At 41.7% G+C, this 12,076-nt stretch overlaps 1 protein-coding gene across 4 annotated transcripts in view; it reads right to left on the reverse strand.

The window, feature by feature from the left end:
- The window catches only part of npr3 (natriuretic peptide receptor 3), an 81,229-nt gene that overhangs the window by 42,777 nt on the left and 26,376 nt on the right, over positions 1-12,076 (reverse strand). For all 4 annotated transcript variants that reach the window (XM_043686845.1, XM_043686782.1, XM_043686933.1 and 1 more), the window contains exon 3: positions 4,799-4,974. In XM_043686845.1, the coding sequence (XP_043542780.1) occupies positions 4,799-4,974 (176 nt within the window). The remainder of the gene's footprint in view (positions 1-4,798; positions 4,975-12,076) is intronic.

Here is a 12,076-nt window from a genome sequence, read left to right on the forward strand (position 1 = left end):
TGCGGTGCTAGAGGCAACCTGATACTTTTAGGTGCATGCTTCATTCGTCGTCCAAAAGGGCGTGGCTGCTTTGCTTATTGTATGAATTGGCACCTTAAATCATAAGACAGTCAGCATGGAGCAGAATCTGTGAACCACTTACAGCAGGATTATATTTAGAGCAATCAAGGGCAGCACTGTGACACCTTGGGCCATAAACATATTTTGTAAACACTTATGGTAACAGAGAACATATTACAACCATGGGAGAGACAATTCACAAGTCTTCATTGTTGAGTTCCAGTGTGAGCAATTAATCATCAGTGTAGAGGAACCTCTGATCACGACATGCTGTATTTTTGTCCTCGTTTGCAGTCTGAACTGTTTATCAAAATTGCCATCTGAACCAGCATGCAGGTGAAAACCTTCCATAGGTCAAAGGTCAAGATCATGGAAATGAAAGTACCTAATAAGATTGCAGCCAGGACAGTTCCGGTTTCAGTCCACTCTTCAGGCTGTCAGAAGTGGTGTCATCAAACTATATAGCACAAGATGTGTTGCTCAGAAAGGACTACAGGACTACCTGAATGCTAACCAACAAGAGCAGAAAGTTATCGTCAGAGTTAAGTGATTCCACACTGAATCGAGCAGATTGATGCTCTGCAGTCTTCTACACTCATGACTCAGTCATGGATTGAGATGAACAGTTAATAAACTAATAGGAGGAAGTTCCCATTCTGAATAAGGCCAGAAGTCAGCATATCAGTCCACTGCTGAAGAATTAAGGTCATCTTCAGTCAGAAATGTCAAATGGATGATTCATCTGGGGCTCCTTCTTAGATCCCCAGAATCACAGATGCCAATCATTAGTCAATTCAACTCATTTCACATGATGTCAAGAAACATCTTTATGTTTTAATACAACTGGTATCCACCTGACAATGTGGAAAATTGCCAGCTAAAGCAGAACAAATGTAGTTTGACTAATTATTGCCCTAATAGTCTTCTACTGATAATCAGCAAATGAAGAAAGCTGCCCTTCAACAGTTTTATCAAATGATACTTACATAGCAATAACCTGCTTTCTGATGATCAGTTTGTGTTCCACCAGCACCACTTTGTTTTAGGTCATATTAAGCCTTGGTTCAAGTACGGACAGAAGAGCTGAGCTCAAGAGGTAAGATGGCAGTGACTGCTGCTGACATAAAGGCTGCATTTGACACTGTGACATCAAGAAGCCCTGACAAAACTGAAGTCAATGTGAATTAAGGCAACTGTCCACTGGGTGGAGTCATACTTAGCACAAAGGAAAATTATTTTGATGTTAATATTTAGTAGTTCTTCAGGCCTTCATTCCTGATGAAGGGTTTTGCCCAAAATGTCAATTTTCCTGCTACCTCGGATGCTGCCTGACCTGCTGTGCTTTTCCAACACCACTCTGATCTAGACTCTGATCTCCAGCATCTGCAGTCCTCACTTTTGCTCTGTTTAGTAGTTCTGCCTGGCAATACAGAAGACTAGGTTTCAGTTTCCTGACGATCTCTGTGTGATGGGCTGTGTGTAAATACAGTTTCTTTAGGTCTCCTGTGGCATAGTGATAATGCCCCTACCTCAGCCAGGAGACTCAAATCCCACCTGCTCCAGACAGCAAGTCCCACCTGCTCCAGAGGTGGGTAATAACATTCCTGGACATGGAGACAAACCCTTTGGCCCAACTTGTCTATGCTGACCCAGGAGGTTTCTTAAACTGAACTAGTCCCACTTGCCTGCATTTGGCCCATATCTCTCTAAACCCTTCCTATCCATGTACCTGTCCAAATGTCTTTTAAATATTGTAATTGTGCCCACCTCTACCACTTCCTCTGGCAGCTCAGTCCATATATACATGGCCCAATGTAAAAAGAGGTCCCATTTAAATCCTTCCAGTCTCACCTTAAACTTATGTCCTCTAGTTTTGCATTACCCTACTCTAGGGTTAAAGACTTTGGTTAGTCACCTTTACTATGACCCTCATGATTTGATTTTAAAAGGTCTCCTAGGCCCAACGACCTTCACTTGCTTCTCTCCATCATGAGCTCATTCATGACTCCTCAGATACTGAAACAGTTCATGTTCAAATGCAACAAGACCTGGACAATATCCAGGCTTGGGCTAATAAATGGCACAAAAAGAAACGTTCATACCATACGAGTGTCAGGCAATGACCATCACCAACAAGAGAGAATCTAATGTTTATTCCCTGACAATCATTGGCATGACTATCACAGAATCCCCCCACTATCAACATCCTAAGGGTAACAATTGACCAGAGAATATTACACAATATGGCCAACTGATTGATATCAGGCCTGGGAGTAAAACCGTCAGTTTCCATTCCACTTTCCTCAGCACAATGTGAAACACAAAGGCCAACCCATATATTTGTTTTCTCAGTGTTCAACTAGTTTTCTTTGTAATTCACTGTTCATTTTGAGAATTCAGAATTTAACTTTTGTCAGTGTTGGGATAGAATATCGACGTTTTTGTTCACAGGCTTAAAACAACAAATCCTCTGCTTCATAAACTGAAAGTTTGAGGAGACCTCTGGTTTCTGGGTCACTGAAGTACACTTGACAGACTTTTGGCTTTGCAGAAGCAGGTTTCAGAGGTCCATTACAATGCTCGCTTCCTCAGAATGGTCAGCATAGCTACTTATCATATTCCTCAATGAAAAACACCACTTCACTTCATCAAATTCTGTCATGGGATCTTACACATTCGCTGTAACAGAAAAAAAACCTCCTCAAACTAATTTATCTAAAAGATGATAATTCAGACAATATCATGTTTTTCCAATCCTTCACCAGAAAGTTGAGTTGGTTTAAGCGCTTAGACCTGGACTAAGACTTACCTTAACCCATAATCTGTTTGATTTAGAATCTTAGCACAAGCAGGAAGTTTCACCAAATTGCATTTTTGAAACAATACATATCTAGTATTTAAATTTCAGTTACAGACTAAACGCTATTGAGAGAAGCACTGTCATTCCTTTTTTTTTGTAAATTCATTCATAGGATGTGAGCCTTGCTGACTTTAACAGCATTTATTGCCATCTCTAATTGTCCTATTTATGAACTGAAATCTTGAACCATTGCAGTTCAAGTGGTGTAGGTATATCAACAGTACTGTTAGGGAAGGTGTTCCAGGATTTTGTTCAGGAGACACTGAAGAAATCATTGACATAATTCCAAGTGAAGGTAATATCTGGCTTTGAGGTGAACTTGCAGATGGTGGTGACTCCATGCATCTGCTGCCATTGTCCGTCTAAGTGGTGGATGCTGGACAGTTTGGAGTGTCTGTGTAAAAGATGCCTTGATGAGTTATTGAAGTGTACATTGTAGATGGTAGACACTGCTGTCACAATACATTGGTGGTGGAAGGAGTTTGTGGATGTGGAACCACTCTAAACAGTCTGCTTTGCCCTGAATGGTGTCAAGCTTAGAATCATAGACTTTCACAATATAGAAGGAGACCATTCAGCCCAACATGTCTGCACTCACTCCTGAAGGAGCTACCCAGCTAGTCCAATTTTCCAGCCCTATTTCTGTAGCCCACTAAATCTTCTTGAGTATTATTGAAGCTATACCTGTCCAGGTAAGTGTACAGTATTCCATCACACTCCTGACTTGTGCCTTTAGATAGTGGACAGGCTTTGAGGAGTCAGGAGGTGAAATATTCAAAGCCTCTGATCTGCTCCTGTAGCTGCAGTGTTTTTGATGGCTGCTCCAGTTCACCTTCTGGTCAGTGGTAAGCTCATACTTTAAGACTTCTGGACACTTTTTGATGGAATGACATTTCTTGACACATGTTGACACCTCGACAGATCAAAATGTTTTGATGGTTATTGGTAGTTCTTGACAAGTTGCACAGTTTCAAAAAGAAACATTTACACGTAATCGTCACCACCCCAAAAAGGATGCAAGATCCTTTCCTTGTCACAACCCCAAAGGAATCCTGATCCCTACCACCAAGATGTCCTGGGATTTTATCTGCAAGTGTATTCAGCTTTCCAAAGGGGCACCCCGGCTGTCTAAAAGCTACATAGTGATACAGTACTTGCTCGTACTTGGTCTAATCTACACACACCAGCTTCCAGTCACCAGGGATACCAGAACCCGATTTCGGTGGAAGCAGGAGCAGATCATTCATACAGACAGCTGCCTCCAGGAGCCACACAGACATGGACTATGATCTGCCCCACCCCCAATGAAACTGAGAGAAGTCGGGACCGTGTAGCGGTTGTGAAGGGTGGGTAGAGAGCAATTGCAATTCTGAAAACATGCTGGCATTTTTGCACTCTCCATCCGAGTAAGAAATTGGAGCCTTTGTTTGCTGGGAAAATATAATGAACATCTGGCATTTCAGACAGGTAAAGTTTCCTCTCAGGAACAAGAAATTGGAAACTTAGAATGGTAATGCACAATTGAACACCATTCACTCTATCAACTCCCTTTCAGGATTACAATGATAAAATATTTTTAACTTTACACAATTAACAAAATCAATTAGCATGGTTTCCTCATCTGCCACATATTCTATGTCACATTTAAATTGTGTCTGAAGTAAACCGTCCATGGCCCTGTAACAAAGTGACTTATGAACAGAAAGCTGTCAAATGTGATCAATCTTCTACTTTGATGTTGTTTTCTTTCATTGAGAATGATCAAAGTCAACCTGCAGTCAATCCTTCCCTTGAACTCCACCTCCCAAGTTTAAGAGCGCCTGATCTGAAATTTCCAAATATAAGGTGGTGCTTTTTTAAATTATATGGCAGACTTACACCATTGTCATCTTCAGGACTCAAATTGTACCGATGACGTGATCGATTTTTCATGTCAGCGGCAAACTTGTAAAACTCTGGCTTTGCTGACCTCAGTAGAGTCACAGTTTGAAGCGACTGGTACGCTGCTTTGGCTTCAACATCAAATTTATCTCCTTGTTTCCACGAGCCATTTCCTAAGAGTAAAATGAAAAAGATTTTAGTTTGTCTAATAATGTGATCATATTTCATCACATCCAGCTTTGGTCAGCTCCTCTTTCGTCTTTCTTATTTGTACAACTACTTCGAATAGACCCTTGAGAGGGAATGCTGCCAGGAGTCAATCTCACCCCAAAAAAAAGTATCTCTGAGTTTGAAATTAGTTTGCAAACATTCAATACTCTTTCGACATAATGTTTCTGACTTCTATTGTACGAAGATGATCCTAATAGTTGCTTTGCCTCATAAAACTCAGTCAATTTTGTCCATGGTATTTTAGTAACACAGACTCAGATTCATACAGTGCAGAAAATGCCCTTTGGCTCATTATGATTACACCAACATAACTACAACTAAAAGTATGCTAATCCCAATTTGTCCCATATCCTTGAATGTTGTGATATTTGAAGTACTCATCCAATTTTTTTTTTAAAGATTGTAGGCTTTCCAGCTTCCACTACCTTCCCAGGCAGTGCATTGAAGATTCCCACGATCTGCTGAGTGAAGTTTTTTTCCCCAAATCCCTTCTGAATCTCCTGCTCCTTACCTTAAAACTATGCCTTCTTGTGATTGACTCCTCAACCAAGGGAAACAGTTGTTCTCTATTCACCCGGTCCATCCCCTTCATAATCTTATACATATCCCCTCAGTCTTTTCTGCTCTAAAGAAAACAATCCAAGCCTGTCTAATCTCTCCTTATAGCTCAGTTTCTTCATCCCAGGCAACATCCAGGTGAATCTCCTCTGTACTCCCTCTACTGTGATCAGATCATTCCTGTTGTAAGGAGACAGTATTCCAGCAGTAGCCTGACCAACACTGCAAAACTTCATCATTATCTCCTTGCTCGTATACTCTATGCCATGACTGATGAAAGCAAGTGTCCCACATACCTTAACAATCCTATTCACGTGCTCTGCAAATTTCAGGGATCTGTGAATAATTACCCCAAAATCCCTCTGCTCCTCTAAGCTACCCAGTGTCCTGTCATTCATTAAATACTCCCTCATCTTATTTATTCTTCCAAAGTGCATCACCTCACACTCATCAGGATTAGACAGTATCTGCCACTGCTCTGTCCAGCTCACCATCCCATTTATACCTTCTTGTAACCTACAACCATCTTCTTTGCTATTAACTGTTCTACTAATCTTGGTGTCATCTGTAAATTTGCTTAACACTCCCTCGACATTTTAATCCACATTATTATAAGGGTCCCTAATACTGATCCTTGTGGATTACTGTTGGACACCAGGCTCCAGTCACTCAAACAGCCTGCTCCCACACCCCTTTGTGTCTGAACACTAAGCCAGTTTCTGACCCATTTGGCCAAGTGTCCATGAATTTCATCTTCTCAATCAGTTGCCCATGTAGGACCTTGTCTAAAGCTTTGCTAAAATCCACATAAACAATAAATCCACATCAACTGAACTTCCCTCATCCACAAATTTGATCATATTTTCAAAAAGTGCTTACAAGTTTGTTAGGCATGACCACCCTCTGACAAAGCCATTCTGACTGTTTCTAATTAATCCATGCCTTTCCACTTAGATATTAATTTGGTTCTTCAGAATTTTCTCCAATATTTTTCCTACCACTGACATGAGACTCACCAGTCTATAATTTCCAGGTTCATCTATACCATCTGTCTGAAAAGGTGGAACCATATTTGCCATCCTCCTCTGGCACTTTCACCTGTGGCCAGAGAGGAATTTAAAATTTATGTCAGATCTCCTGCAATTTCCTCCCTCACCTCCCACAGCAGCTGGGGAAACAATCTACCTGGGCCAGGGCTGTTCTTAAGCCCAACAGAGCCTCCAATACCTCTCAATGTCCTGTGTCAAACTGTGCAAGTTCCTCACAGTCTCTTTTCCTGAATTCTGTACATGTATTCTCCTTTCCAGTGTGAAGACCAAAGAGAAGTATGCATTCAACATCCTTCCAATATCCTCATTGGTCCCTAACGGGCTCTACTCTTCCCTTGGTTAACCTCTTCCCTTTAATGCACTTATAAAGTATTTTAGGATTCTCCTTAATCCAATTCACAAGTCCTTTTTCATGCCCTTTTTTGTTCTTCTAATTGCTTTCCTTAGTTTCCTCCTGCACTTCCTGTAATCCCCTCAGGTCACAGCTGAATTGCTCCCTGCGGACATGATAAAAACTTGCAACTGTTCTTCCTTATCCAGTCCTGAATTGTTCTCGATTATCCAGGATCCTCCAAACTTATTGCTCCTACATTTCCCTCTAAAGAGTACATGTTGGACGTGTACTCTCCCCAGCCATTTTTGAATGCCCCTCACTGCTCTGCTGTACACTTAACCGCGAGGAGCTGTTCCCAGTCTACTGTGATCAGATCCTGCTTTATTTTAATAAAATATGCCCTTCTCCAAACCCATGCAAGTTATCTTTTTCCTTGTCCAGAATGAATTTAAACTGTACCGCATTGTAATCGCTATCGCCTACATGATCTCTCACTGTCACATCGAACACTTGTCCGGCTCCTTTCCCCAGAACCAGATCCAGAACTGCGACGTCCCTTGTTGGGCCTTCTATGTATTGATACAAAAAACTGCCCGAGATACATTTCAAGAAATCCACCTCCTTCAAACTCTTAATACGATGGCTATCCCAGATTATGTTGGGAAAGTTGAAATCCCCTCCTATTGTTACTCTTGCATGATTATTACTCATACACACCTCTGTGAACTGTCTACATCTTAGCTCCTCTATTTCCTGCTGACTCTTTGAGGGCCTATAATACATTCCCAGTAAAGTTGCTGCCCCCTTACAAAGTTTTGTTTGAGGACCCTTCCAAGATATTATCTCTCCTTATTGTGTAATTGACTCCTTAATTAATAGTGCTACACCACCACCCTTTACACACCCTCCTCTGTTCACCTAAATATACTATACCCCGAAATGTTGAGTTGCCAATCCAGTCCTTCCCTCAATCATATTTCTGTGATGGTAACAATATCACAATTCAATGGCTCAATCCATGCCTTTAACTCATCAGTCTCACCTATTCCACTCCTCGCATTAAAGTAAAGGCCATCCAGTCTCATCTTACTCGCGAGACTCAACATAGCTGACCTCACTGTGACTTGCTTCCTTTGCTGTAGTATGATGTGTCTCTGTTTCTGTGATTTGTGCCCCAACTCCCTGCCAGATTAGCTTAAACTCTTCCCAATAGCACTATCAAACCTACCTGCAAGGATGTAGGTCCTAGATGTGGACCGTTCTGTTCGTACATGTTCCACCTTCCCAAAAATGGTCCCAATGATCCAGGAATCTAAAACCACCCCCTCACACCAACTCTTGAACCATGCATTAATTTGTCCTGTTTTTTTCTTTCTAAACTCACTAGCACGTGTCATCAGGAGTAATCCAGAGATTAAAACTATTGGGGTCCTGCTTTTTAATCTACTGCCTCGCTCCCTAAATTAAGTCCATGAGACCATAAGACACAGGAGCAGAAATTAGGCCATTCAGCCCATCAAGTCTGTTCCACTATTCAATCATGGTTGATAAGTTTCTCAACCCCATTTTCCCACACTCCCCATAACCCTTGATCCCCTTTACAATCAAGAACCTATCACCATCTTAAATATATGCAATGACCTAATTCTTGATGCAAGACCTCATTCCTCACTGTGTCCATATTATTGGTACCTACATGTACCACAATCTATAACTCATCACCCAGCTGTTTCAAGATGCCTTGTAGCCAGAGATATCCCTGATCCTATCCCAAAGTCACATTTTCAGCCACAGCGACACCAATCCGATCTCCTGACTAAAGAATCCTCTATCACTGTTGTTATTCCTTCCTCACTCCCTTTACAGCTGAGTCACTTGTGGAGCCTGAAGCTTGGCAGGTCCACAAAATTCTCATACTATGCCTATGACCTCTGGACGTATGCAATTAGGGAACTTGGGATCATATTGTCAGCAGGTTCAGTGCTCAGCAAGTTCAGTATATAAATCCCATTCCCTCTGGCTCCACAGCATGAATAATTTGCAAAATGAATATAACCAGTGACCTGGAGTTTGCAGCCACCGAAGCTCTGAAAAGAATCCTGAGCAAGGCAAATCTCAACAATTGCCTCCAAACTCCACTGACAAATTTTGCAAAGGTTGCCTAATAGTATGTTTATGAGGCCTAACAAGCATTTTAATTATCTACTTTGACCTAAAATACCTAGTATAAAGGCATTCAGAATTTAACAAACAAAAAGCAGAAACTGCTGCTGAAATACAGCACATCTATCTGTGGAGAAAGAAAAACAGAGTTAACCTTTCAAGTCCAGTGATCCTTCTTTAGAATTGATAGCAGATAGGAAAATATGGTAGTGACTTTCTGCTGGTGGAGGGGGGAGGGTGCTGGTAGGGAGAAAAGGTGAGCGGATAGGGAAAGTTGGAGCCCACACAGAGAGAAAACGATCAGCAGAGAAAGAGATAGTTGATGGTCGATTGTGGATAGATTATTGAAATGGGTTGAGAATGTTAAGTATTTAACATGTGAGCTACTACCGGAGTAGATTTGTGATAGGCTGTTCCATTGTTTAAGTAATGTCCTAGATGCGGGAGCAATATTTACTCTGAGAAACATATTATGATGGTCCCTGGGGTATCTGGCAATATTAATCAGAATATGATGATCAACATCACAAACTAGACATACAGGAATTAAAGTTGAAAAGTGTGGTGCTGAAAAAGCACAGCAGGTCAGGTGGCATCCAAGGAACAGAGGAATTAAGGTTTCAGGCATAAGCTTTTCATCTGGAATTAAAGTCTTTGTGAAGGGATTTTCTATATTAAGTTTTGAGTACCATTTAAAATTGCTTCTCGTACAAGTAGAAGTCCTGCTGGTCTGGCACTGGTGACTCTTACGCTTCTTTTTTGCACCCATTTGTCCACAAGAACAATGTATTAGTGAGTTTCCTAATGCAGTGATGAGAATCATTGGGACTGTATTCCAGCATGAGTCATCAGAGTGAGTGTACAGCTCTGGGGTCAGTTGGGTGCTGGAAAGGATTTGGTGATGAAAGAGGACAAATTAATGTGACGAAGGCCATGGGATGCTGGCAGGTCGGTGCCAGGCACAAAGAAATTCAAGTCAGTGCTATCTTGACAATTACCTGCGGAACTTATTCAGCCAGTTGTTGGCACATTCTCAATTATCTCCAGACAGCCACATTACCTTTGGGGGCACCATCAGTCAGAAAATGTAAATAAAATCTTCCTACCCGCTAAGCAATACACAGATATAAGTATGCAGGGAAAAGATGCTTACAGTGAACACCAATTCAAAGCTTCAAATCTGTCCCCTTCCATAATTTTAAATCTTGTCATCATCTTTACACAAGTTATGAGTATTCTTATGAAAATAACCATGTCTCATATTTTGGAGCAGAGCTGCGAGCAGAAATATAAACATCAAGCAATAAAATTCCACACTGAACTACCAATTTATTAAATAAATTGAAATGCAGCCAAATGCATCCAGACATTAGAAATAGTACATAAAATTAGCTCCTCAATGTGATATTTGCCTCAGCCACAGCATATTGTAACACCCTGTTATCATGATATAAGCGTTACTAATTATTTGGTTTGGCCTGGTGCTAAGCTAACTGGAAATGCTTGGAAGAGGGGAGCCATATCTTCTTGACCTCAGTTACATGAGATGAATTGTGTTTCCAGGGGACATTAAAGGACCCAAGAGGTTTCCAACTTGGCCTGCTCAGTCACACAAAGGCTCACATGAGAGGCTCACCACCCTGAATAGACATCATAATGGAACTGAGGGATAGCTGATAATACTTTCTTTTGGATAACTCAGGTGCTGATTTTTTTTTTGCAGTGGGTTTGACACAGTAGCCTCAAAGAGCCCGCCATACTCCATTTATAATCACAGAGTGAATGGCTGATTGAGGAGAAAGGATGATGAAATTCAAATTCATGCATTAACTCCAATTTGACAATGCATTCGGGAGCTCTCAGACTGAAGCACTGGTCCATGACTTCAGAAGAAGTATTGGGGAAAAAAATTAGACAAGGAATAAAATACTAACAATCCAAAGAACTGCAGTTTCTGAAAACCAAAATAAGTACAGAAGTTGCTGGTGAAACTCAGCAGATCTGGCAGCATCTGAGGATAGAAAGTGAAATTAATGCTTCAGTGATTCTTCTTCAGAACTGATTGTAGCTAGCAAAATGTTGGTATATAGGCTGAAGATGGGGTGCAAGGAGAGGGTGGATGGAGGAGGAGGAGGAGTAAACAATAGGGCGGGACGGACCCCAAAAAGAGAGAACAACATCTGTTGTTGACGAAGGAGTGGGTAAAGGTCAGCCTGAGAGGGTCAATAGTTGCTCATATGATCCATTAGTAGCTGACAGTTGGGTTCGTTGTGATAGTAGCCCATGTGATGACAAAGCCTGGTGTGGGTGTTGGGAGAAGCTCATTTGAGAAGGTGCTCAGTCCCCAAGATGATTGAACTTGATACCGAGTGCTGAAGGTTGCAGGTTCTCTAAGTGGAAAATAAGATGCTGTTCTTCCAGTTAACACTGATTTCACTGGAGCGCTGAAGCAAGCCCGAGACAGAGATGTTGGCCAGGGAACACCTAGATGTGTTGAAGTGTCAGGCAACCAGAAACTCGGTCACTTTTACAGACAGAATGTAGGTTTGCAAAGTGATCGCTCAGCCTGTGTTTCATTTCTCTCATGTGGAGCAAACCACATTGTGATCAGAGAATATGTAGTGCAGGTAAATCACTGTTTTATCTGAACAGATGTGACAGAGATTGAGAAACTGGGAGAATGGAAACAGGATGTGGGGGTGCACAGTCAAGGCAACTATGGGACTCTGTGGGTTTGTACTGGAGACTGTTATTCTGGATCAGTGGTGCTGGAAGAGCACAGCAATTCAGGCAGCATCGAGGAGCTTCAGCAAAATCGACGTTTCGGGCAAAAGCGCTTCATCAGGAATAAAGGCAGAGAGCCTGAAGCGTGGAGAGATAAGCTAGGGGAGGGTGGGGGTGGGGAGAGAGTAGCATAGAGTACAATGGGTGAGTGGGGGA

This window comes from Chiloscyllium plagiosum, chromosome 1 (genome assembly GCF_004010195.1).
Source record: "Chiloscyllium plagiosum isolate BGI_BamShark_2017 chromosome 1, ASM401019v2, whole genome shotgun sequence".
In the NCBI taxonomy this organism is placed as follows: Eukaryota; Metazoa; Chordata; class Chondrichthyes; order Orectolobiformes; family Hemiscylliidae; genus Chiloscyllium; species Chiloscyllium plagiosum.